Genomic DNA, 27,942 nt, shown 5'->3' with positions numbered 1-27,942 from the left:
TAGTTAATATGTTACAAAGACCATTAATCTGCTTTAAAAGGGCCCAATTTTCTGGGAAGGCTTACACCAGATTTGGAGTCTGGCTCCAATTCAGCAAAAGAGTATTAGTGGTTCAACACCAATGTTGGGGGATAAACCCTGGCTCACAGCTTCTGTAATGCCAAAACTGCTGGATGGCATGTGGGCTTTGGTGCTGGCCCAATCTTGTTCTCTTTGCTGCCCCAGGGATCTCTTTAAGAAATATGTCTCATGTCATTGCTTTGCTGATGATGTGCAAAGTTTATATGCCATTGAGCTTAAAAAGGAGGTTTTGGTTTGAACATCCACAACAGTTTGATGGTAGCATTCTCACCACAAATATTCACTCCTCTGTAAGAGCCTTGTTGTTTATTTCAACATGCTTTTACATTTCAAAAACAAATCTCTTCTGTTAAGTCCAGCTTCTCTCAGCTGAAACTGATCGCCAAAGTTTAGGCATATCTCCCTCCCAAGGTCTTAGAGAGAGTGATGCCTTTTTTACTTCCAGGCTTGATTATTGTAATTCCTTGTATGTGGGCTTATATTAGACATGTCGTCCATTCAGCGCCTGCAGCTCGCTCAAAGTGCTACTGCTCGTCTCCTGACTAGTAAGTGCTGCATGTTCCCCGATGGCTTCCAGTCTATCACAGGATTGATTTTAAAATTGCACTGTTAACGCACAAGGCTCTTGCACCATCTAAGCTCTGGAATGGCTTACCACTTCAAGTATTATTGGCCCCCACTAATGAATGTTTTAGTCATTGTTGAAGACCGATTTGTTCTCTTGGCCTTCTCCTTGAGATAAGAACGTTGATATCCCGACTGATTTTACTTTTTTATATGAATATGTTGTGTTGTTGTCCATGTCTTCATGTGCTTTTTACGGTTTACCTTGTAAAGCACTTTGGCCAACAGTAGTTGTTTTAAAATTCAAATGCACGAGCGCTGCTGATTCGCGACCATATGATGGTGACTGATTCAAAACCGGTCCTCAGCACATTGTTTGTGTTTTGCACTAAGTCAACTCATGTCTCACTCAGCGGTAAGAAAACACCAAAAAGTTATCAAAGTGAAATTTAAACACAAACAAACATGAAATGTATGCGCAGCAGGAGGCTGGCAGAACAGCAGGATGGGATTTGATTGGTTTCATAATTTGGGTTCTGACGGCAGGGAGTGGTTGGCTTTACTCGCTCTTTTTTAAGAGCACATTATGTTTTGATTGCCATCGGGACATAAAGATCATTTTAACCAGTATAACAAAAAGTTTATCTAAATCTGACTACCAACCCCAGCTTTAAAAAGCTTGAAGGGACCTTTAACATGATCAGCTTCTTAACATCTACATTACAAGAATATATTTATTAATATTTGTCCCAAAACCTGCTCTGCTTTGTTCAGCTTTTCTTTTTTGAAGAAGAAGACAAATTTATTGAAGGCGTTGGATAACATTACATATATTACAGAAAACTTTCATATGTATAGTTAACATTAAGATAAACAAATTAGGAAGCTTTATCAGACATGACATTATAATTATGATGAAATAATAATACATGAAAAGATGAAAAATATAACTAATAAACACTGAAATAAGTTAAATATTTATTCTGTAAATTCATCTTGTATTATATCTATAGCGTGTGCAGTTCTTCAAAGCGTGTGTGAGATTTATTACATTTGGATTCTGGTATTTACCATAGACGGTGGCGTTGTTGCTCTGACGTCAGAGGAAACCTCTATCTCGCGACAATACGTCTAGTCTCGCGTTGTTTACACCGACATTTCGTGCCGTTGCAGCCTGCACAGAGACGAAGAAAAGAGCTCGTTCATGAGTTAAAACCTCAGAGTTTTGTTGAAATTTCTCGGTAAGAATCCAACAGCGCAGGCCGCACAAAGATGCACTCACACCGGGGAGCGGAGCGAGCAGGAGCCGCTGAAAGAGCTCGTCCTGCTCGGTTCTCCGGTTCACACACACACACAAAGCGAGGCTCCAAACAAGCTAGCTGCTAATACAGTGTTAGCCTGCTCCAGGAGCTAAGCTAGGCTACATTCATTATGATCTCTGGAGGGTAGATAGTGTAACCGGAAGGTTTATTCTCAATTTAAATGTTTATTGAAGGTTCATTGACGTGCTTTAATTAATATGGACGCTAACGTGTTTTTTGAATGTCTGGAAACACACGTTAGCTCGCTGCTAGCTACAGCTGGTTACAGCTCGAGCAAACAGACTCAGTGTTTTCATTCATGTTGTTATATCTTCTAAAAGTGTCTAAATTTGAGCTCTGATCTGAACTTTTTAAGGCTGCATTTTTGGGATTATTCTGCGGGTTGCAGACCAAAACCACAACCCACGCCCCCTATTTTTACGTCACACGTTTATCGAATCGAGAACTGTTGACGTGAGCAGGTAGAGGATGGTACAGATGAGTGGCAGGTGTCCTGATCAGGTATAGCATAAATAGGTCTCACTGTTTTATGCTCTTTCTATGGTTTCCCACAGTAAACAAACCAAACGTACTTCATTCTGCGATCAGAGCCCAGCCCTAGCAATGGTCTGTTATTGAGAATAACATACTGTTGCTATGGCGTGTTAATGTACGAGCAGAATCAAGTATTTAACACAGTCATGCAAAATACCCTTTTAAACTTCTATGAGGAACTTTTGATTTATTGACAAGTGGTATCTCTTATTTCTAGTCCTGTATGCAAAAAGTAGCATCTTCTAAAGCGAGATGTCAATCGTCTACCCCCTCAGGGCGGTTTCAGGCAATAAAAATGACTACAGAGAAGGTATCCGTGTTGTTGTTGATGGTCTTGTTTGCGTTTGAAGGTCTCAAGAGGCATCAGTCTGTTTCTTAAATGGTTAAAAATTCCTCAAAGTGCCTATAATGCACAGAATGTGTAAAAGTAGTCATACATTTGGTTTTGTTCGGAAAAAGTGTTTTAGTTTTGACAACATCATTGCAGTCAGCGCTGGAAGAGAGAGCGGTGTGAACATTGTCAAATTAAAGGATTTCAACTAGGGATGTCCCGATCTTAACCATCGGATCAGAGCCGATCTGGACGTTTTTCAATTAATTGGTGATCGGCATTTGATCCAATCATCTCATCTGATCATTTACGTCCGCTGCCTCTAACACAATTGCAGCTGAAGGCTAACGCACGTGTGTAATTGAGTTTCTGAGTTTGCTTAGCTGTGTTTACATATTGAGAAATCATAAATGGGACTTTGATGTAGAACTCCCTGTGCAGCGCCAGACACATTACAGAAAAACACTACGCTCTACACACCCTACGGTAACTCTCCAGGGACATGCGGTTAAAAAAGGCGAAAACATAAACCAAACACAGAACATTAGCATTAGCAACCGAGTGTGTTTCGATCTCACTGTCACTCCCCAATATTTACGTTCTCCACCTCGCAGATGTATGCTGCCGTTGTGAATTATGCTCTGTCTTGTGAGTGTTGCGTTCAGAGCAGCCTTAGATTTAAGTGTGCTGTGATGAAGCACACAGTTTTTGGTCACATACAGCAGAGCTGTAAAACAGATTGAGTTTTACATCAATGCTAGCTGGATTAGATAAATGGAATAAACATAAGACCTATTTTAGTGATTTTGTGAATTACTTATTTTCTTAAAGGGAAAAATAAGGATTGGATCGGGACTGGTATCACCAAATATTCAATAGTAAAAAATCAGATCAGGACATCCCTAATTTCAAGGTTAACTTCCTGCCTATCAGTTACTATTTGGCATGTTAAAATAAAAGTTGTATCTGTAGAAGTGGTTTTACAATTAATATATAATAGACCATCAGTTAGATGGGAATTAATTTATACGGCGTATTTATGCAGATTTACACTGACTGAGGAAAATGTCAACACCTTGTGATGTGTTTTCTGGCAGGGTTAGTGTTCTCATATTCTGGCTTCAGGTGAAATGTATTGTTGGAAGCTGGTAATGCTTGGAGGCTGTGGATTTTTATTGGTTCTGACTTTATGAGGGAGGGGATCATGTTTTGAAATTGGTGAAGGGATCTAGTTTTGACCATTGTCAAAGGTTTTACAAGGTGCGCTGACGGCTGTGTTCCCTGCCTCATGATGCCTGGTTGCCTCGTCTGCTGAGAAGTGAGTAGGCTGATGTGAAGAGGTTTCTCCATCCTTCTCCTGAAATGTGTTTACGTTTGTTTGGTTCTCCACTCTTCTTGTTCCCCCTTTGTGGTGTTTTTGTGGACGTTTTGCACTTAAGCTTTAAATGAAGACAGTGGCATCATCTTTTAATCTGCTTTTCTGAGTTTGTCACATTGAAACTTGATTTCTGGTTCTCTGCCTGTCGGAAGGATGCGTTGTGTTTGGTTTTCATGTATTTTCAATGAATGTCTCTGCAGCTTCTTTTACTCTGGTTGTCTTTGACGAATGAAAAGCTGTTGTTGTTTCCTCTCGCTGTTTTAAATCCTCTTGCTGTTTGTTTCCCGCAGACACAAGCAGGAAGCTCAAGAACAAGTTTGCTCTTGAGGAATGATTTGGTGAGCTGTCAATCATGTCAGTGTTGGTGGACTTGATCTTTGCTGTGGCTGAAATGATTCCAAATTCTGATTGTGTTGAATGCTGTGAGCTGCAGGAAGCTGCTGCACCAGGTCTCAAGATTTTAAAGGGTTTGTATTGTCAACATTTTCATCAAGCAACTTCTTTAAGTTGCAGAGTGTCAGTGTTGAGTTGTCCATTTTGGACCGGATGTTACAGTTTCAACTAGAGCCTGACTGATATATCAATCAACCCATTTTTATTGATATAGCGCCAAATCCCAACAAACATTATCCTCGGACTCTTTCCAAACAGAGTAGGTCTAGGACCGTACTCTATGTTCTATTATTAACAAAGACCCAACATCAAGACAGGATAAGATCCAGTCCCATCTTACAGACAGGACTCAGTCTGATCTGATCTTAATCCACCATGAGCAGAGCACTTTGCAATATTTAATAAATGTTACAGTGGCAAGGACAAACTTCCTTTAACAGGCAGAAACCTCCAGCAGGGCCAGACTCATGTTAGACACACATCTGCTGAGTCCGTGTTGGAGAGAGGGATAGAGGGAGATGAAGAGAGAGAGAGATGATAGTGGTGAGACAGATAGTAGTAGTAGTAGTAGTAGTAGTAATAGGTAGTAGTAGGTAGTAGTAGTAGCAGTAGCCTACAAATCCCTGCATGCCCTTGCCCCCCCAATACCTGGCTGACCTCCTCCACCAACACACTTCATCCCGGAACCTACGGTCCTCAGACCTAGGTCTCCTCTCCATCCCCTGGACTAGGCTGCAGACTATTGGAGACAGAGCCTTCAGTGTGGCAGCCCCCGCTCTGTGGAACTCTCTCTCTACCTCCTGACATCAGCAACGCCCAACCCTGGACAGTTTTAGAAAAGCAGTCAAAACGCACCTTCTCCTCAAGGCCTTTCCCCATTAGATAGTATTATCCCCACCTTCCCCCCAGACCCCTACCTGACCCTGTGAAGCGACCTTGGGTTTCTTGAAAGGCGCTATATAAAATACCAGTTATTATTATTAATAGCTGCTGGAGTCTGGAACGTCCACAGCAGGAGGACTTCTACAGCAGAGATCCAGAGGAACCTACGAGACAAGGGAGCTCAGGGACTCCAGAAAGGTATAGGGTTAGTGACTTAATGGGACAGGAAGAGTTAAAGTAAGAGATGGGGTGTTGGGGGGGAAGGAGGTGAGACGGGATCCCATTGGGTCATTGTGCCAGTTCCCCCGGCAGTCTAAGCCTATAGAAGCGTAACTAAGAGCTGACAGATGTATTGGAGTTGACCATGGGCCTTCCATTGAAACATTTGACTTGTTTTTGCTGAGAGTTTGCACTTGCAGCAAACTAGTGGTCCACTTTTGAATTGGGTTGCAGTCAATAATATTGGTAAGTATTATTGAAAGAAGCTTTCTGAGTATCAAATTGCCCTGAAATTGGTGCACAATCACAAGATCTGTTTCTGTTCTTGCACAAAGGCGCTCTGTATCTATCTCCACCAATCCGCTGCGTTGTTGCTGGTTTGCCCCTCTTGAATCACACCTGTTTTATTAATCCTGTATTGGCCGGGCTCTAGTTTATCAGGGTTTGATGGAATCCAGAGATTGAACATCTCTCTCAGTTTCAGGACACTTGTGAAGCAGTTGATTATTGCTCTCTCACCTGTTGCATAGCTGGTCCTATTTCCTATCCGTGGTAGCACACGTGTTTCAGTGCCTCCCTTCTTTTTGCTTTCTCTTCTGATCAGCTGCTGTCTTTGTTGCTGTGCTGGTACATTTCTAGCTGATACTGCTTTGTTTTTTCATGCTAAAGTTGCTCTGGTTGATGTATGCTAATGTTGCGCTGGTTGACATGATGCTAATGTTGCTCCTGTTTACATGAAAGTGCTCTCTTTTGAAAATGTTGATGATGTTGCTCTTTTCACCCTGGTTGTTAAATTAATGCTTTGCTCCTGTAAACTTGATGCCAATGTTTTGTTGATGTACTGCAGATCTGTTGGTTGACGGGGTTGCTTCCTGATTGGTGCTGCTTGGTGCTTGAGAGCGAAGGAAGCAGCAGGAGCAGACCAACCCACCTGTGTGTGTTGTTGCTGGATGCCAGGAAGTCCCTGGGTTTCCTCTGGGTGATCATAGGGTGGTTGTTGGTGGTTGCTGGCTGTTCAGCATACCCTGTTGTCAGTTTACTGCTCTACATGTCTGGGGCAGTGTAGGTCTAGTTTGCATTTTGTGTCACCTGCCAGCTCAGGTCTTTAAAGTCTCTTGTGTTGTTGAGACTCCTTACTTTAGTCTTTTTCTCTGTGTTAACTTAGACAACCCATATTTGGCCAAGTCAAAACATAACCCAATGCATTTGATATACACGACCCTGAAGGTGCCGGCTGCTGAAAACACGAACCCGCCAAGTAAACCCATCTTCAGTTAGACCTTCAAATGAGTTTGTTTGAATATTAGTTTGATATCAATCTTGAATTTTGATGTTTTCTGACCCTTTCACCAGGTTTCAGTGTCCTGCAGAGCTCCTCTGTCTGTTTTACAGGGAAACTAGACACACAGCTTAGTGCATTGGTGAGTTACAAGCTGCATGAGATTCATCAAGGTTTACTATCTTTGTGTTGCATGGTAGACGACAGCAACCGCTATTTTAGAGAAGCAGAATGCACATATTCTTAGTGACATTCAGGGACCGACTCAGAGTGGGATTTTGACAAGATTTAGAAGCTTCAGTAACCTCCAAACAAATTGTTTGTGCTACATGGTTTTCTTTCCATGACCAATTATTTCCAATTCCCAAGAAGGATTGGGGTTCCAGACACTGTCAGACCATTTGCCTTGCACTCATATGACCTGAAACATGCTGTGGACTTAAATTTCCATACGTTTCTTGTGTAAACCGGCACAAAACTGAGCTGTTTAGTGAAATTTCTTATGAAGAACTATGAGAATATTGTCTACGGTCTGCATCCACTTTACAACATTAACAGCAAAGTTAGAAACAGGGTTAGTTTTCAGGCAGACCATTTTGACTTCACATGAAGGAATCAGAGAATATGACCCGCATGCTTGCTTCTGGAAAAAGTAAATGATACAGGTAGCTTGCCAGCATAAATATTGGTCAGACTCAGCTATGAATACAATACACAAAACACATATTACCCTGCTGTTTGTGTTTATGGAAATGTGGATTTTCAGGTGAAATATTTATACAGAAGGTGACAAATAAAAGGAAAAACTTGAATGCTTGACCCCTCATGTGACCCCTGAAAGCTCTGGCTTGATTTGCATGTGTAGTTGGATCCCCTTGTCCCACTAGCAGCAAGGGTCTCAACTATAGGATGCAAAGTTGTTATCCTTTTCATGGAACACATTTTCCCATGTGGTCTGTTCAGGATGATGATGCCCCTTCCATCTGCAAAAGTGGCACTGATTGGAGTATAAAAATGTTTATAAATTCTATCCCTTGGCCTTACACTTAGCAGATCTCCAACCCTACATAACAGCTTCGAGACATTATTGACCAACCTGTTGGACAGCCATGTCAAAACCATCATCAGCATTAAATAAAATGTTGTTTTTCCTTTCATTCCTCACCTGTTTCTGTATAAAATGTTGATTTAAATAGGTGGTGCCATTCCTCTGTTGTTTGCCATGTATTTTTTACAGAGCTTGGAAATGGCGAGAGTTTAGATTTCATCCAAGTGTTTTATAATATTACCCCAATTCCCCAAACTCATTCAAATAACCACTGGTTTCCAAATGTCAGGATCCAGAAATGGGCACACCAAATTAAGAAAGTGGTTTTCTGGTTATTCTTAAGAAATTTAATTGAACTGGTGTTGGCATAGTTTTTATTAGCCTTTAAAGTAAAAAATAATGTCCTGAGGGAACATCTGGAAACCACTGGTTGCCCCTTTTCTGCTCTTCATCTGATGAAGTCTTGCTTTCTCCCCAGGTTGTAGGGCTGTTGTTTAGCAGTCAGTATGGCGGTAGTCATCAGGCTGCAGGGTCTGCCCATAGTGGCTGGCACCATGGACATCAGACACTTCTTCTCTGGCCTCACCATCCCTGACGGGGGAGTGCACATTGTAGGCGGTGAGCATGGTGAGGCCTTCATTGTATTTGCCACTGATGAGGATGCCCGACTGGGGATGATGCGCACAGGCGGGTCCATTAAGGGTTCCAAAGTGTCATTGTTGCTTAGCAGTAAGACCGAAATGCAGAACATGATCGAGCTCAGCCGACGAAGATTTGAGGCCGGGCCAGGTGCTGTTGATACAGCTGCACCATCAGCAGGAAATGCTAATCGTCAAGCAGCCACCCCCATACCCACAGTACAGCCAGGAGCAGGGGGCAGAAGTGGAAGTCATGGCCATCAGGGTTTCAGTAACACCCCTGCTTCAGTAACCATAGCAAGTTCATCTCAGGAGCAACAAAGCAACAAGGCAGTGGCCAGTTTAGTGCCAAGCTTCGCCAACAGCTACAGCTCTGCCCCCACTCTCACCACAGCTCTTGCATCGCTCAACGCTGGACCTCCACCTATTCCTCCGCTCCCAAGCATGCCCTCCATGCCCCCCCATGCCCACACTACCTTCCATGCCTGTTCCTCCTCCAGTCTCCTCTCTCCCTCCTGTTCCCACTGTCTCCCAAATGTCCCAGGGACCTCCAGTACCTTCGATGTCCCATCTCCAACACATGTCCTCTCTGCCTCCATTTAACCCTTCTCTCCCCCCACCAGCGGGACTAGGCTCCGGCCTCCCTCTGGGAACCCCAAACCCTATGCTATTCAACCCCCTCTCCCCCCTTGCCTCTCTCGGCCTCCAGGCCCACATGAAGGCTGCTGCTGCTGCGGCAGCAGGTGGAGTAGGAGGAGTCAATCCTGATGACTTGTTCGTCCTACTACAGAACCTCCCATTCTCCTGCTCAGAGGTGGAGGTCAGGGCTTTTTTTCCGGGGTCTTGGGGTGGAAGGGGTTCACCTGATAAAGGACGTGCAAGGCCGACCCACTGGCAGAGCGATGGTGAAGTTCTACTCACCCCAGGAAAGCTTTGAAGCCATAAAGCGTGGAGGGGGCATGATGGGCCAAAGGTTCATTGAGATCACCCCTGGATCTGAGCGGCAATGGGCCAGTCTGAATGAAATCGCAACAAACCTTGTAAGTCACCATAGCATCAAATCAAATAATGACCAATCAGAGCATCAGCACCGTCGTGGTATTGCTGGGTCAGGGCCAGGCAGCAGGGATCAGCGAGGAAGGTCAAGATCTCCCCATCGTCAAGAGTTCTGTGTTTACCTGAAGGGCCTTCCTTACGAAGCAGACAAGAAACAAATCAAAGATTTTTTCAACAGTTTAGCGATTATAGAGGACAGCATCTACATTGCTTATGGACCCAATGGGCGTGCAACAGGAGAGGGCTTCCTTGAATTCAAATCAGAACTGGATTACAAGACCGCTCTGGGTGCTCACATGCAGTACATGGGCACTCGCTTCATCCAGGTCCATCCAATTAGCCGGAAGGGAATGCTTGAAAAAATAGACAGCATCCGCAAACGTGAAGCACAGGGTGACGGCAAGAATCAGGATGGCTTGAAATCTCCCAGGAACTGTGCCCACATCACTAACATACCTTACAACATATCCAAGAAGGATGTTCGTGCCTTCTTGGAGGGTGTGGGGATCTATGAAGACACCCTAAAGGTTCTGACAGATAGCCATGGCAATGGATTAGGGCAGGCTATCTTCCAGCTTCGGACTGAGGAGGATGCACGCAAAGCTGAAAGACTGCACCGCCAAAAACTGAATGGTCGCGATGCCTTTGTTCACCTTGTGACCTTTGAGCAGATGAAGGAAATTGAGAGGAATCCCCCTCCCCAAAACAAGAGGGGTCAACGCAATCAGCACCAGAACCAGATGAACCAAAATCTAAACCAGCACCAACAAACCCAGCCCAATACCCAGCAACCCCAGTTAAACCCATTTGCGGGGATGAGTGGTGACGAGTTTAACTTTCTTAGAAACACAATGGGGAATCTCAGCAGTGCCCCCTTTGTGACTCCATTCTCGGCACCAGGGAATGGACTGGCAGGCCCCCCTCCACTTCCTCCTCTGGCAGCAGGGTTGGGAGATGTAAATCTGGGAGTGGCTCCCCCTCTTGTTGCCGGTCTTCCTGGAGCTCCGATATTGGATCCTCCGGGCTATCGACCTGGAGCATCAGGAGGGGCCCCATTTGGCCAGGATGGACTGAGAGGACTGGTGCCTTTTGAAAATGCCAACAGAAAAGGAGGTGGAGGAGGACAGAACCGGGGTGGAGGAGCTAACAACAACCAAGGGCGTCCAGGAAGTGGGTCTGCTGGTGGACAGCAAGGCTTCACTCCAGCAGCTGATCTCCGCAACCAGGCAACCCCTGGGGCATCTAATAATCCAAACGGTCAACGCGGCGGCTCCAGCCCCATAATTGTTAAGCTACAGAACATGCCATTCACTGTAACAGTTGATGAGATCATGGACTTCTTCTATGGCTACCAGGTCCTGCCAGGCTCAGTCTGTCTGCAGTTTAGTGAGAAAGGCCTGCCGACTGGTGAGGCCATGGTGGCCTTTCAGAACCATGAGGAGGCCACGGCTGCAGTCATGGACTTAAACGATCGACCTATTGGAGCGCGTAAGGTCAAGATAAGCCTGGGTTAAATCCCGTCCCCTTAAAAAAACACTAACTGTAGATAAACGATGAGACACAAAGCTTGATCCGCTATCCAGGAGCAACACCACCAACAATTAACAAACCTTAGACTTACTCGACTGCAACCGGATCATTTTAGACTATCAGTTATTACGGAGGCTCCTCCCCCTGTGTGTAGTATTAACAGGTAAGCCCCGCCCCTTACAGTATGTCTAATAGGAAGACTTTGATCCAGACTTTACGCTTACCTGCAGCTCCTCCACTGACTCTGATTGCACAAAATGTTGGTGTTGATGCTGACAGCTGGTTTCTCTCTGGTTTCTTTCTCACTTTGTTTCCAACTTTTTTTTGTCAAGACACGCCCAGACGGGCTCACTGAACATCTGCTCTGTCGCTGAACACGATGATCATGACAAACCTTGATGCTGTATGTGCTTAACATGCTGTGCTGCTGTGGTTTAAATGTAGATGCTCTGTCGCAGTGGTGAAATGATGTTGCCATGATAAAATGTTTATGCTCTGTTGCTCTGTTAAAACGTGTTGCCATGTTAAAATGTTTCAATGCTCTGTTGCTCTCCTGGAATCTTCACATGCTGTGTTGATATGGTAAAATCTTTTTCTATGGTTATCGAGGAAAACTCTTTCAACCTCAATGAACTGTTGTTGCTCTGTTCCCTCGCTCACTATATTTCCTGCTCTAAAAAGCTGTGTCTATGATCAACTGTTTGTACTCCATTGCTTTGGTAACAATGCTGTAGAGGACTTTTCTCACGCCACTTTGAAATACTGATGCTTTGTTTCTGCGGTGAAGTCCACACCTGCTCTGGTTACTACGGTAACATTGTGATAAAAGCTTATTCTCATGATCAAATGCCCTGTTCCCGTGGTCAAAAGTATTCTAACATCAAGTTTCTCTTGCTAATACACTATTGCTGTAGTAAAATATTGATGCTATTCTGTGTTGCAGAAGTGCTCTGTTGCTCTGTAGAGGATGTTGGATGGACAGATTGCTGAATTATGTTTTAATTTGAAAATACTGTCTTTTGGCTGTTGAATCTTTTTCCTGTCACATTTTTTAATGTTGCTGTTTTCTAACGAATGCCATGCCAACCCTCTTCTCCTCATGCTAAGTAGGTGTTTGACTGTAGGATGCTGAAAGTCTATAGCCCTTTAAGTTTATTAGATTTTCTGTTGTTTCTATGTTTGATCATTTTTGGATATTTCCACTTTCAATCTCATTTTATGTTTCTATTGTCAGTGTGAACAAACTTGTATGATTGTATAACCATACATGATGTAGGGTCTTCTCTGCTTTTGGCTAATAAAAGGAATTCCTGATGCTCACCTGCGCATCAGCTCTCTCTGACTGTATGCTCTTCACTCTCTGATGACGGACTTTTGTCGAGTCATGTTGACGTCGTCATTGAAAGTAAACGTTGTTCTAACAAAGTGGTGGTGCCGCAAGCAGCCATTGTTTCCATGCTTTAGATGTTCTCTGTTATCGATGAACACAGTAGCTGATGTCTGTTCTGGAGGATCACATCCTTTCCAACAAAATCCCCCCTGTAGGTTTTTGTTGTGTTAAGCTAGTGGATCCTGGCGTATTAAAGCTCCTGTGCAGAACTTAGGTTTCATGATTTTGGCGATCCCTGTGGACAAAGCAGTACCTCTTTTCTCTTTGCTGATTTGTCCGGTTCATGTGTAAGTAGTGTTTTATTTTAACATAAATTCTCACCCTGTTGTCATTTAACAGTCAAATGTATCACTCTTTAAAAAATGAAACCCCTTGTTTTACACCTACCCAGCAGCAGTAGTCTAAGACATTGCTATAGAAATAATCACTCATGATGGTAGGCTATTTGCTTTTGTAGGTCAAATGGAAGTAATAGTTTTCATTTCAGTGTTTCATTACCAATAAGAAATCCACAGGAGCTTTAACTAGCCCAGCTGAGCAGTTTTCATCTGCATTGTCCTCGATTCTTACGTTGATAACTGTAATTTGTATCCCACCTACCTTTGCAAGCCTCCTAAAGCTTTGATACTTTCTCATACTGTGTGTACAACCAGTAGCTAGATTGCTAAATCTTTAGCTTACTCTACATATTACAAGTACTGTAAGTCAGCGGTCCCAAAGTGGGGGTTAGGAACCCCCGGAGGGTCGCAAGACTCTGAAAGGAGGGGTCACAAGATGCCTTCCAAGAAAAACAATAGAAATTTAGAATGATCAAACATTGCATTTTTATCAATTGTTGTAAACATAAATACAAAAATTTAGCTACACTTTAGATTAAACCATGTAACAAAAAAAATCACCAGTTTCTTCTTTACTTTGTTGCCACATGACCTCTGGGGAAATTATGCTGCTTGTAGCCTTTTTGAAATTACAAAGACACAATATATAAACATACAAAATGTAACCACCTCAGGGGCATTTAGGGTATCAAGTCTCTGTTATTTTGGGGGTCCTGGACTAAATGTTTGGGAACCCCTGCTGTTAGTGGACGTAAAAAGTGAAACCTCTCACCCTGATTTTTTTTTTCAACTGCAGCAGTGCCAGCATTGATAAAATTAAGATTATAAATAGGTGTGAGTCAGTTACTCTGAGGCTTCACACAAGACAAACGAGTAGACCAAAACATAACATAGTTGTATTTATTTAGTTCTCCTTATTCTTTCATCACTTTGGAATGAAAAGATCAAGGAAAATGTGCAAAGTACAACCCACATTCCAATAAGGTTGGGATGGGTTGTAAAATGTAAATGCAAATCAAGAAATAATAATATATTTAATTAGAAAAAGTGCAAAGACAACAATCCAATCAAGTGTTAAAGCTTATCCCAAAACCTGTATCTGTGGTTCAGCATGATAAGATGGAGAGCCCTCTCTTTAGATGCTTCGTCCATGATTTCCAAGAAGAACGTCAAATTTGGATTTGTCGCCACTTCGCCTCAGTTCATCTTAAATGGGCTTGGGCAAGAAGTTTCCGGCATTTCTGGATTATGTTTATATAATTTTCTCTTTGCATGTCCCAGCTTTAACCTGCATTTGCAGTTCCACTACAGGGTCATGTCTGTTTTAATGCAGCACTGCTTTTACGTCTTTGTCCCAACTTTTTTACAACTTTGGTGTCGCCACATTTAAAATAAGCATGTATTAAGAAAATAATGAATCTTGTTTTAACATTTGATATGTTGTCTGCACTAGTTTCAATCAAATAGAAGATTTAAATAAATTGAATACCATTAAAATATTTTATTTTTCACGGCAGCCAACTTTTTGTTCTATTGGTAACCCTAAGTAGCCGAAACCATTAGTGGAAGTTGTTTGAATGAGACAGCTGCTGCTTTCAGGAAGTGGTTGGCCCCCAAACAGGTGCACTGATACCCTGGTTGTGCATGCAGTTTTGAGTTGTGTTCAATAACTTAATAAACAGGCTCCAATAAGGTGAAGTGGACACCATTGTTGGTAAAGTCTTGTGTTGTGGAGAGGACTGTTGAAGCTAACGAAAAACCCTGATGACAGATTTGGCCTCTGCGAAGGATGAGAGTCTGAACAGTGAGTGAGTGAGTGAGTGAGTGAGTGTGTGTGTGGGTTAGAGAGGAAAGTGGTGAAATAATCCCTTTATTACTTAGACTGACTCGGCAATCATTCACCTGCTCAGGTGTACCGACTACGACTGATCTATAGACAGACAGAAGGCAGGACTTGAGGACTTGCAGGTGAGTGACGGACATGTTGGTACCTCGTTTAAGACATTTAAAATGATCACAAAAGTACAATGTAGTCATAATCAATAGTTATACTACCATAAATGACCAAAGATACATATACAGAGGGAGGTGGTTGCTTGTAGAGGGTACTATCTTGATGCATTGTAGATGATAGATGGACATCAGTGTCAGGTGGTTTGTAGGTGATTACCTTAAGGAGCTATTTGGAGGTGCCCAAAAGTAAACAAGTAGACTATTAGTCTATAAACACATCCTGCTGTATCACAATTTGACTCTAAACAGGACCATAATTCACAAAATGAAAGATATTAGTCACAGTTTTTTGATTAGGTCCTTTGATGTGCAGCATCTCAGTCTAGACTTAAGAGTTTTAGTAATGTAGGACCACTATGCCTTCTTTGCAGCTGGACTTTTGCATTTAGAGAATTAAATAATTAGAATTTTAAGTAGTATAGAAATTAAAGCTGGTATGATATTGATAAATATTGCTAACTGGAGCCGTGTGTGGGTGAGAGAGTGCGAGTTTAAATTTGTTCTACATGGTCTAACAAGAAAACAATGGTTTTTGTACACGTGCTTTCTTCTTTCTCAGGACTGCATTTTTCTGTGTTGTGTCTTCTTATGTCTGCAGTTGGATGTGATGTTCTGCTGTGTTTTGTGAATTCACTGAGAGTCTGCTGCAAAGGATGTGGATTACATAAATATATATTCTCCTGCTGAGTTTGTCCTGTTTATATCCGCTGCCTCTGTTCTCCATTAAACTCCTAAAACTTTCCCGTTTCCTTTCTGATCTTCTCAGTTCTGCTCTGTAGCAGCATCAGCTCACACCTTGAGTAATTTTTGAATAGGGAGCAACACTTCCGGTTTGACTATATAGCCTTCAATATAAAGCGCTGAAATGTGTATGACATCTCATCAGCTGAAAACACGGCTTTTACAGGCATAAAATGATACACAAATAAAGATCAAGCTCGTTAGAGTGAGTACAAAAAAAGTCTTGCTTTCTCCCTGTAGAAAGACGCTCTGACTGGCTTTTATTTATTTTATTTAACCAGGTAAGTCATTAAGAACAAATTCTTATTTACAGTGATGACCTGGCAAAAGGCACAGGGATAACCGTTATGACAGAAACAAACTCAAGGTTAAGAAAAATTCCAAGACAAGTTAAACATGACGGGACAGAACAGAGTAAATAACGAACAGCGACCAGCAGGAGTCCAGGATTCGAAGCAGTTGCAGGTGTGTTTAAGAGTGTCCATGAGAGAGTCCCTGAAGGCTGATTTTGAGATGTAGTGGACCAGTTTTAAAGTTGTTTCTGTAAATTGTTCCAGTCTGTGGGCACAGCAGACAGGAATGATGACTGACCGATGACTGAATGTGTTTTGGGGGTTTTCAGCAGGATAAGTTTGGCTGGCTGATTATGATTCGAACAGAACATTTTTTATAAGGAGTATATTGCCTTAAATTTGTGTTTTGGATATGCTTAAACAGAATGCTGCTTGGCTGAACGTTGTTATTTGTTTAAATATTTGCTTTTAAATTGGTAAACGTGTAAATACCAGCTTTAAGGAGTCATTTTCAAGTGGATTCATTGTACGTGGTGCATTTATTTTGAAGGTGTTCAACCGGAAGTCTTGTTTGTTCTGCCGCTCTTCACAGTCTAGCACACAGTCTATGGTCTAGCATCGTTCTGACTCATAGGGCGGAACTGAAAGGCACGCTGTCCAATCAGGACGCGGGATTCTAGCCGCTAGTCCAACCAGGACGCGGCATTCTATCCGCTTGTCCAATCACCGAGCAGTGTGTTGAACTGCCGCTCCCTGTTAGCTTCAGCTGCTACACGGTGACAGTCAGGCGTTTTCTGTTTGAGTTACCGTTAAAAAACAAACTCCAGCTGCGGTAAGTGTTTACAGAGACTAACACAGATGTTAGGTAACCTTTACTGATCCATTAAGTATGTTTAATGCTACTGTAAATGCAGTGTTTCCATTTCCGGACTGTGTGAATAGTTTCTCACCGCGTTGGTTTTCACTCCAGTGATGTAACATGACTTAATATAAGTTTTTTTTTTATATATTTGATGTTGATATAAGTCGTGTTAATGAAATAAAGATACCTGCTGTAACTGTAACTAACTGCTATGTTACTCACTCTCATGCTGGTGATGCCTTCAGGTGCTGGTGTTGCATTCAGGTGCTGCTCGGTCAGGTCATTAATCATAAAAAGTCTCAGGTGCAGGTCAGTCAGATGAAAGGGTCAGCTTTTTAGATGAATATAATATTGTTTTTCATTAAAGGATGCCTTTAAATTACTTTCCTTTCAGGTGCATTTACAGAAAGTTGATGGTTATGGTTTAGTAAAGGTTAAATTAAAGTTCAGGATAGTAAAATAATAACACAAGGTGGCTTTTTCTGATACTGAAAATAACATTACTTTAACACAATGTGTGTTAATACAGTTCTTCTTCAAATAATGTATCATTTTAACCTTCAGTGTTTTTTTAGTTTTGTAAACTGAAATAGTCTATTGTTAAACAAAACAAAGAGTTTGGTGGTCTTTTAAAAACATTATAGTGAGAAATAGTTTGCTAATATCACTCGTGTGAGTATTTTATTCTGAAAAGTCAATGTGTAGTGACATTAGGTAATGTGGCTCCATGTTTGAAGCACAACACCAATGAGCATCAAATGCATTAGTGCACAAATTAATCAATAATCAAATAAAACCATTAGCTGTGGCCCTGAATGTTGTATTTTAAAACCTCAGACACAAATACAGTCACTTATATCACATATTTTCAACAGCAACATTTTATATTCACAAAAATCACAATCAGCTCTTAAACTAACAAAAACTTGTTTAAGTCTTATGGAAATTTTCATTTAGTAAACCGTTTCATTAAGAGATCATATTTAAAGTGTTCTAAAGCTCATTTTTTGCAAATATTTTGTGGTTTAATATCACTTAAAACAACTATTTTTACACGCTCATTGTAGGGTTTTAATCTCATTTACAGAGTTAATATAATAGTTGCATAATGAAACAGAAAGCAGATTAACATGATCGTACAAGTTCAGGCTTACATTTTTAAGAACAGTTTATGATGCTCCAGCTTCCCTCAGTTTATTCAGAGTCTGTTTGAGCACGCTCGGCCTCTTTTGCATGAAGATGAGATAAAAACACTTGTTGAATATTATCAGAACTGTCACAGAGAGCTCTTCACACAGCTTCATGTCACTTCTTTGAATGTTAAAGAATAAATGAAGGAGGCGGCTGAGCTCCTGTTGTTTTGAAGGGACAGAGTCGAGAGAGAGAGAGATGTTTGGACCACGTTTGGTGAGGCAGTAAGATAGGATATGAACCTCCTTTTACTGCTCATTAAAGCTGGCAGAGTAAATATTTTAAAAGACTGCAGGTAATATTATAATCCGTTCTTTGTCTCGTGTGATGTCGAGACTTCTGCTCTCACCTTCTGTCCTCTGATGCACCTGTGTGTCCCTGACTCCCCCTGAAGTTCCTCATGACTCAGCGCTCACAGGAGCCGTGGTAGATGCTGGCTTGTGTTGATAGTAGTCGTTGTTGTCATGGGAAGACAACACGTCCTTCTTAACCAATCAGAACCAGCCTCTCTGTGGAGGGACCAGGATGTGGTTTCACAGCAGTGGGGTGTCTGAAGTGAGCTGTTGAAGTTTGATCTTCGGATAAAGTATGCTCAAATATGCGGAAAATACTGTATTATTGGGATCCCTTTCCTCCCATAATGCATTGCAGGGTGTTTTAAAAAGGCTGGAAGGAGCAGATAATTGATTCATCCTCAAGAGGAAACTCATTGTTTTCACTCTGTCATTAACTGCTGCAGGAATACACACACATGCACAAACAGGATCCTGTGGACGTGCATGTACGGAGGGATGTCAGAGTGAAGCTGCATATGAAGCAGTTGTTTTATAAGATAGTGTCTGAATACAGTGTCCTTAAAGCAGCCTGCAGTTACATGATGTTGTGTTTGTGGTTGAATTATTTTTGTTGAAGGAGAATCTTTGATCTCAGCGCTCTGTCAGAATAAATCCTCCTGCCTTCTTGCCACTGAAGATGATCGTTTTTCATCCTGAGCTGAGTCCTAACCTGTATCTCTCTCTATCTGTCCCCGCTCAGATGGCAACTGACTGTATCTCTAAGATTGAGCTCTGCGTCTCCTGCACTGACCTGCTGGACAAAGACGTGGGCTCAAAGTCCGACCCTCTGTGCGTGCTGCTGCAGAAGTCCGGAGACAAATGGACGGAGGTAACGTTTCTCAGAACACCTGAGTCTTTGTCTTCTTTGAGTTCTGTAGTTTTAAATGTAACACCGCTTCTCTCCTCTCCTCTTCTTGTCATGTGTCTCTCCATCAGCTGGGTCGCACTGAGCATTTGGTTAACTCCTCCAGTCCGTCGTTCAGTCAGCGTCTCAGGATCGATTATCACTTTGAGACGGTGCAGAATGTGAAGCTGGGGGTCTACGACATCGACAACAAGAGCGCCGACCTCGGGGATGATGACTACCTGGGAGGGGTGGAGCTAACGCTGGGACAGGTACACACTAAAATAAAAACCAGAGGCTCAAACCAGTGCAAAACAATCAAATATTATAATTTTTTTATGGATGAATGACTGTTTTAAAAAGAAAGGTGATCATAAATGTGAAGTCTGATTATTCTCTGACAGCCTTCGTACACACTACACTAACACAGACCGGACTTTGTGTCAAACTGACCTTCTTTAAAAGTGTGTTTTCATAAAATCAAACCCCTTGACACCAAAATTACATATTAAATTTTTGTATTTCGTACAACTTCTGTCAAAATTCTCTAACTCTTCATCTTACCACCAAAATGTTAATTTTTAACAAATGATTCTTTAACTTCATCAGTGAGCTCCTCAGCTGTAGTCGTATGAGTCTGCTGAGTTTCTTGTATGTGGTGTTAAATGTAGTGTAAGCTCCCTCTAGTGGTCAGATTGAGGTATTACACTTATTTTCTTTTAAAGCTTTTTTGTGTGTTATAGAGGTAGTCTGTGTGTGAGTTTGTCATGGTGGATGGTTATCACAGTAACAGAAGTTAAATCCACTAAATGATTAGTCTTTGGGATCAGAACGCTGGCTCTGATTTTTAAGGACTGAAATTCATATGATGGTATTATCCAATTGCATGATGGGAGTCTGCTGAGCGTGAAACTCCTCTGTTTGTTTCAGATCGTTTCCAGTAAAACCATTACCAGACCTCTGCAGCTGAAGAAAGGCAAACCTGCAGGGAAAGGAGCCATCACTGTGAGTATGCAGCGTGTGTCTCTATTTGTTTACTCAAAGACCATTTTTTTAACATTAAAATCCTGACATTTGTGTGTGTGTGTGTGTGTGTGTGTGTGTGTGTGTGTGTACAGATCACAGCAGAGGAGATAAAGGACAACAGAGCCATTCAGCTGGAGTTTGAGGCTAAAAAACTCGACAAGAAGGTGAACCTGCTCCTCCTCATCCTCCTGTTTTTGCTCTACATGTTTCCTCTCATTAGAAATCAACACTACTATAAACAGTTCTGTTGACTGAACCCAGTGTTTTATTTCTCTCTCTAGGACACGTTTGGAAAGTCCGATCCCTTCCTGGAGATTTCCAAACAGGGAGACGATGGAAAGTGGCAGCTGGTGCACAGAACAGAGGTACACTCACACCCCCCCCCCCCCACACACCACACACACACACACACACACACACACACACACACACATACACATACACACACACACACACACACACACACACACACACACACACACACACACACAACTCATCTTTGCACAAGGCCTTTGATTTTTAGGTATGACTTCATACAAAGCTAAGAAACGTTTGTATGTGTTTGTGTTTGTAGGTGGTGCAGAACAATCTGAATCCCACCTGGAAGAAGTTCACGATCCCCCTTCAGACGTTCTGCTGCAGTGATCTTGAACGGCCGCTGAAGGTTCGACCAATCAGAGTTCACATCTACTCCAAACAACCAATGAAACTGTGACATGGATTAGACTGAATCTTCTTCTTCTTCTTCTTCTTCTTCTTCTTCTTCTTCTTCTTCTTCTTCTTCTTCTTCTTCTTCTTCTTCTTCTTCGTCTTCTTCTTCTTCTTCTTCTTCTTCTTCTTCTTCTCCTTCTCCTTCTCCTTCTCCTGCAGGTGGATTGCTCCGACCATGACAGCGACGGCTCTCATGATCTGATTGGTTCCTTCACCACTAAAGTGTCCGAGCTGCAGAAAACTGCGCACGGTTCACTGGTGAGCACGCTGCTGATAAAACATCTGAAGTCTTTCTGAGTGATGATGTCATTAAACTCACAGGTGTGTTGTCCTGCAGGTGGAGTTTGACTGCATCCACCCTGACAAACAGAAGAAGAAGAAGAGCTACAAGAACTCCGGAGTTGTGTCTGTGAAGAGCTGCAAGGTGAGAGACGACCTTTGTTGTAATATACCAAGAGGTGCACTGGTGGTTTTAACCCTCACACTGTGTCCCTGTTTCTGGGTCTGCAGATGGTGACTCAGTACACCTTCCTGGACTATGTGATGGGCGGCTGCCAGATCAACTTCACCGTATGTCATCATTAAGTTACACAAACATACGTGATGATTTATTTTACATGCAAGTTTACAGGATTGAAATGGACTCAATTGTTGTGTGAACACTGCAGGTTGGGATCGACTTCACCGGCTCTAACGGGGATCCTCGCTCGGCCAACTCTCTCCACTACCTGAGTCCAGACGGGCTGAACCAGTACCTGTCTGCTCTGTGGTCTGTGGGTCAAGTGGTCCAGGACTACGACACGTAAGTACACACCTAAACACAACCCACACCTTCAGAAACGTCCTTCACGTAAATCCAAACTGTGTACTCTTATTTTACCCTAAACTCTAAACCCTGCAGCCTTAAACCGTATTTATACACCCTGCACCCTAAACTCTAAACCCATCAGCCTTAAATCTCATTTATACACTCTGCACCCTTAACCCCAAACCCTGCACCCTAAACCCTGCAGCCATGAACCTCATTTATACACCCTGCACCCTGAATGCTGCAGCCTTAAATCTCATTTATTCACCCTAAACCCTGCAACCTAAACCCTAAGCCCTGAAGCCTTAAACCTTATTTATACACTCTGCACCCTAAACCCTGCAGCCTTGAACCTCATTTATACACCCTAAACACTGAACGCTGCAGCCTAAACCCTATTTATATACTCTGCACCCTAAACCCTGCAGACTTAAACCTTATCTATAAACCCTAAAACCTGCAGCCTAAACCCTATTTATATACTCTGCACCCTAAATCCTCTAGCCTAAACCCTACAGCTTTAGATCTCATTTATACACCCAAACCCTAAACCCTGCAGCCTTAAACCTTATTTATACACCCTGCCCCCTAAACCCTCTAGCCCAAACCCTAAACCCTGAACCCTACAGCTTTAGATCTCATTTATATACCCAAATACTACATCCTGCACCCTAAACCTTGCATAATAAAGTTCACTTCCTGTACCCTGAATTCTTCACCTTACACCCTACACATGCATTCTTCATCCAGAACCACGCATAAAAAATCCCTCATCATTAATTCTACATAATAAACCTTCATCTTCCACTTTAATCCTGTCATTCAGTCCTTCTAATGTCTGTGTTTCCTGTTTCAGTGATAAACTCTTCCCGGCTTTCGGTTTTGGTGCCAAACTGCCTCCAGACTACCAGGTCAGTTCTCTAACCGACCAAAACTCTGAAGCCTTCATTAGCTACTTGATTTTGAGATCATCTTTAGCCATGACAGGATCATTTGAGCAGCTGATCTGACTGAAGCTTGTAAACTCTGTCGTATACTGAACTTTCATGTCGTTAAACTTTCAGGCTGCACACCACGAGTTCGCCCTCAACTTCAACCCCACAAACCCGTACTGCCAAGGTCAGCCTCACATGCTCGCACTGAACCAGTAGGAAGTAGAACTCTAACTCCACAGCTAGTTTCTGTGTCTCCAGATGAAGCTGGATATTAATGCTGCTCATCTTTTATAAACAGACGGACATTGAAGGATCTTCCTCTCTTTGTGTCTCAGGTATTCAGGGGATTGTTGAAGCCTACAGGATGGTTTTGCCTCAGCTGAGACTCTCTGGACCAACAAACTTCTCTCCCATCATCACTCATGTCGCTTCCATCGCTGCGACGGCTGCACAGACCAACGATGCCTCTGTGAGAGCTTGCTCGCTCACACACACACAAACACAAACACAAACACACACACACACACACACACACACACACACACACACACACACACACACACACACACATAGAGAGAGAGAAGCCTTAAACGCGCTCACAATCTGACCCATGCCTGTGTGTCTCTCTGCAGCAATACTTCGTCCTCCTCATCCTCACAGATGGTGAGATCACCGACTTTGACCAGACGAGAGACGCCATCGTCAGGGCGTCGAGGCTCCCGCTGTCAATCATCATCGTGGGGGTGGGGCCAGCAGACTTTAAGGCCATGGAGCTTCTGGACGGAGACGACGGCAAGCTGAGGTCAACGGTGGGAGAGGCCGTCGCCAGAGACATCGTCCAGTTCGTCCCCTTGAGGCAGTTTAAAGATGTAAGACTGTTCAGAGATAACAGCTGTTTGAAGTGTAGTCTGTGTAACAAACTGCATGAAAGAGGTTTACGGCTGCAGGGTTTAGGGTGTATGAATTAGGTTTAACGCTGCAGGTTTTAGGGTGTATTAATGAGGTTTAAGGCCACAGGGTTTAGGGTGTATAAATGAGGTTTAAGGCCACAGGGTTTAGGGTGCATAAATGAGGTTTAAGGCCACAGGGTTTAGGGTGTATGAATGAGGTTTAAGGCTGCAGGGTTTAGGGTGCATGAATGAGTTTTAAGGCTGCATGGTTTAGTGTGCAGGAATGAGGTTAAGGGATGGAGGGTTTAGATTGTATGAATAAAGTTTAAGGCCACAAGGTTTAGGGTGCAGGTTTCGGGTGTATGAATGAGGTTTAAGACCACAGGGTTTAGGGTGCATGAATGAGGTTAAAGGCCACAGCGTTTAGGGTGCAGGGTTTAGGGTGTATGAATGAGGTTTAAGGCTGCAGGGTTTAGAGTGCATGAATGAGGTTTAAGGCCACAGGGTTTAGGGTGTATGAATGAGGTTAAAGGCTGCAGGGTGCATGAATGAGTTTTAAGGCTGCATGGAAGGAGGTTAAGGGATGGAGGGTTTAGATTGTTTGAATAAGGTTTAAGGCCATGGGGTTTAGGGTGCAGGGTTTAGGGTGTATGAATGAGGTTTAAGGCCACAGGGTTTAGGGTGCATGAATGAGGTTTAAGGCCACATGGTTTAGCGTGTATGAATGAGGTTTAAGGCTGCAGGGTTTAGGGTGTATGAATGAGGTTTAAGGCTGCAGGGTTTAGGGTGCATGAATGAGTTTTAAGGCTGCATGGTTTAGTGTGCAGGAATGAGGTTAAGGGATGGAGGGTTTAGATTGTATGAATAAGGTTTAAGGCCACAAGGTTTAGGGTGCAGGGTTTCGGGTGTATGAATGAGGTTTAAGACCACAGGGTTTAGGGTGCATGAATGAGGTTTAAGGCCACAGCGTTTAGGGTGCAGGGTTTAGGGTGTATGAATGAGGTTTAAGGCTGCAGGGTGCATGAATGAGTTTTAAGGCTGCATGGTTTAGTGTGCAGGAATGAGGTTAAGGGATGGAGGGTTTAGATTGTTTGAATAAGGTTTAAGGCCACGGGGTTTAGGGTGCAGGGTTTAGGGTGTATGAATGAGGTTTAAGGCCACAGCGTTTAGGGTGCATGAATGAGGTTTAAGGCCACATGGTTTAGGGTGTATGAATGAGGTTTAAGGCTGCAGGGTTTAGGGTGCATGAATGATGTTGAAGGCCACAGGGTTTAGGGTGCTGGGTTTAGGGTGTATGAATGAGGTTTAAGGCTGCAGGGTTTAGGGTGAAGGGTTTAGTGTGCATGAATGAGGTTTAAGGCTGCAGGGTTTAGGGTGCATGAATGAGGTTTAAGGCTGCAGGGTTTAGGGTGCAGGGTTTAGGGTGTTAAATGAAACATGTTTCCCTTCATATGCACTACATTTCTCTCTCTCTCTCTCCAGGCTCCCCAGGCGGCTCTGGCTCAGTCTGTCCTTGCTGAAGTTCCCAACCAGGTGGTCTCTTACTTTAAAATGAGAGGTCTGGATCCACCTAAACCAAAAGCTGCCCCCAAATCCTAAAACCAGCATCCCAACCACCTCCCCCCCCCCCCCCTAAACCCCCACCACCACCATCAAACCTTAACCCACAGCGAGCACTCCCCCTGACCAATCACCATGCTGAAGGCCCTCATGCCCCCCATTCCAGGGTCAGACCACTGCTACGAGACCACTCTGATGACTCTCAGCCAATCACAACGCAACACTGAGCTGTCAGCCAATCAGAACGCCATGAGGAGGACACTCCATGTTTTTGTATTATCACTTTGCTTTTAGATAAATGAGATGATTATTTTCGTGTTGCTGACTCACTAACCCTTTCTGCTGCTTGCGAACTAACTATGCAAATAACATGTTTACTAACATGCACAACAATCACAGAGCCACACACACAGGGGGAGGAGAAACTGGTTGTGTTTAGCTCTACACTCGGCTTCTCAGTGAGGTGGTGACACACTGTACATCAGCTGTGTATGTGTGGCTCTGCCTAGCTTGATTCAGGTATCGATACTTTGCACTTTGCTTTTGCTCTAAATGCTGGAATTATGAATGTAAGTATTTACTCTCTATCATAGCTTTAACTCTAATGCCTTATTATAAACTCGCCTTACTCTCATCCTGTGTGACTTTACACACTTCTGCTGCTGCTTCTTCCTGAGTGTTGGACCGCTCTGCGACGACTTTCTGTGGTGTGTTGATGCTGCCATCTCAGCTCATCGCAGCTTCAGACGTGATGTGAGTTCATGTTGGCGTAAAATCTGTCTGCATTATCGTGAGACTTCAAGTTGTAGATAATAATCTGTCAAACAGTTAATCTCCTAACCGTTGCACGATAATGACTTCAAGTTAACGCACTATGACCACAACACAGCATCCAACAGAGCGAGAGTCTGAATACCTGCTCTCATTTATCTCAGTTTGACACCGCTCCTCTCTGCAGGGAAACGACTTTAACACCCTTGAATGTGTCAAAACTCATGTTTACTGCAGCAAAGCCACAGTGATGTTAGAAATATGCACAGCTCATGCATGAGTTACAGCCAAAGCCTCATCTGCAGCCACTTAACATCACTTTTAGCCTTTTAAAAATGACCAGTTTTGCTCCGTACATAAAAACGTGTCAAATTTTTACAGTTATTCATTCCGCCTTTTTTCAAAGTCCATTTTTACAGAGTTAAGATATGTTTTCTGTGTTTGCCAACGTAAAATAATCTTAATGCTGGGAACTAATTCGCATATCCATCAGATCTGCTATCAAAAGTTGCAGGATTTAGAAAAGTTTTCTGTTTGCCGACGTAAAATAATTTTAATGCTGGGAACTAATTAGCATATCCAACAGATCTGCTATCAAAAGTTGCAGGATTTAGAAAATAAAAACTCCCAAATGCCAAAATTTTAAAGAATTAATCTTCCAGAAATGTCAACAATATTTCCGATTTGATAAAGGTACATGTCATTTAGCCTTTAAAGATGGAATGCACTTGAAAGCTTCACGAAAGCTGATTTATTGGACCATGAGTTCACATTGTTTCCATATTTTTTTATGTCATACTGTAGTTTGAAATTGGCGGCCATATTGTATTCTTTTTGTGCCTTCATTGTTTTATACGTCAGTGTTTGAGTTGAAGGGAAATAGCGTTATCAAACATGTGGTTTACGTTGCTTAAAGGCTTCAAATTATCAATATTGATGCCAAAAAAAGATATATATCTGCAGAAATAAGCATCATGAACATCCACGTTATTGTCACTTTAAAACAGGCTGCACGGTCACATGATGATGCAGCTATTCTTACAATGCTGTTTCTGCTTATCTTGAAAATGAACTCCACCTCCCAGAAGGCTTTGCACACCAGTGCAGCTCAAAGTGATTCCTGGCTGGCTCATTTTTCAATCTGTTTGAGTGACCACCAGCTCTACTCCTCAATTATGCAGCTAACTAACCAGTTAAACTGAACCAGTCTAACCAGTAACAACATCTCTGTTTTAGCTTTGCCTGTTAAAATGAATCAATAAAACAACTTTGGGAAAGAAGAAAGGTTTCTCTGATCTGTTCATTCTGCTGCTGGTCTGAAGAATGATTTCTTCAAGTCTCATGAGGTCGGATCTCCTGACTCTCTGTTGTATGAGTGAGGTGTGTTATTGTTTGTGTGAAATACAGAGAGACACTGAACAGCTGATCTCTGTTAATCAAGGTATTAGATTTGATTATGAAAAATGTTCTAGTTTCTGATATGGGATGCCTGTAATCCGAGTAGTATCAAGCTACTGTCAGTGCGGAGAGCAAAAGCAGGAGGAACGAGCAGCTGCAATGACATCCTGGCTCCTCTGTGGTGATATGAAGATGATTCATTTATCTATATAAACAGATATCTGCACGCAAATCAATCAATAAGACTTTATTTGTAAAGCACTTTTCATGAAATGATATTGTAACACATAGTGCTGTACATAAAAATAATAAAAATAGAATAAATTAAAAATACAAAAATAGAAAAAAGGAGACTTCCCATCCTAATCCCAACCCAGCCCGACGATCCATAAGTAAGGTTAAGAACATGATATATGCAAAAAATAATAATAATAATAATAATAATGATAATAATAAAGGAGATGCTACACTGAAAATAAATGCCTCAAAGTAAAATAACAAAATATTACAATGCTGAGGTAATCTGTAAAAATCATGTAATGATAAATTCAAATTAACAACTAAATAAAAAATGAAACAAT

At 42.5% G+C, this 27,942-nt stretch overlaps 2 protein-coding genes across 3 annotated transcripts; both read left to right on the top strand.

The window, feature by feature from the left end:
- The first annotated feature begins 1,754 nt into the window (after positions 1 to 1,754).
- cpne1 (copine I) lies at positions 1,755 to 27,247 on the top strand. Of its 2 annotated transcripts, none has more exons than XM_034693050.1 (16): positions 1,755 to 1,886; positions 19,119 to 19,247; positions 19,355 to 19,534; positions 20,193 to 20,267; positions 20,381 to 20,452; positions 20,570 to 20,653; positions 20,863 to 20,952; positions 21,159 to 21,257; positions 21,337 to 21,423; positions 21,510 to 21,569; positions 21,668 to 21,801; positions 22,664 to 22,718; positions 22,872 to 22,926; positions 23,078 to 23,211; positions 23,375 to 23,611; positions 25,115 to 27,247. In XM_034693050.1, the coding sequence occupies exons 2-16, from the start codon at positions 19,119 to 19,121 to the stop codon at positions 25,229 to 25,231; spliced, it is 1,608 nt and encodes a 535-aa protein (XP_034548941.1). In that variant the 5' UTR covers positions 1,755 to 1,886; the 3' UTR covers positions 25,232 to 27,247. The 2 variants fall into 2 exon arrangements, with proteins under 2 accessions (XP_034548941.1, XP_034548936.1); XM_034693045.1 differs by lacking the exon at positions 1,755 to 1,886 and adding an exon at positions 16,719 to 16,862.
- rbm12 (RNA binding motif protein 12) lies at positions 9,013 to 12,581 on the top strand. The gene is given in 2 exon segments (XM_034693032.1): positions 9,013 to 9,495; positions 9,497 to 12,581. Coding segments are annotated over 2 exon segments (2,106 nt in total). The 5' UTR covers positions 9,013 to 9,132; the 3' UTR covers positions 11,240 to 12,581.
- Positions 27,248 to 27,942: the final 695 nt, after the last annotated feature.

Source organism: Notolabrus celidotus, chromosome 1 (assembly GCF_009762535.1).
Source record: "Notolabrus celidotus isolate fNotCel1 chromosome 1, fNotCel1.pri, whole genome shotgun sequence".
Lineage (NCBI taxonomy): Eukaryota > Metazoa > Chordata > Actinopteri > Labriformes > Labridae > Notolabrus > Notolabrus celidotus.
The sequence above is the reverse complement of the archived record's forward strand: the minus strand, read 5'-3'. Positions and strand labels throughout refer to the sequence as shown.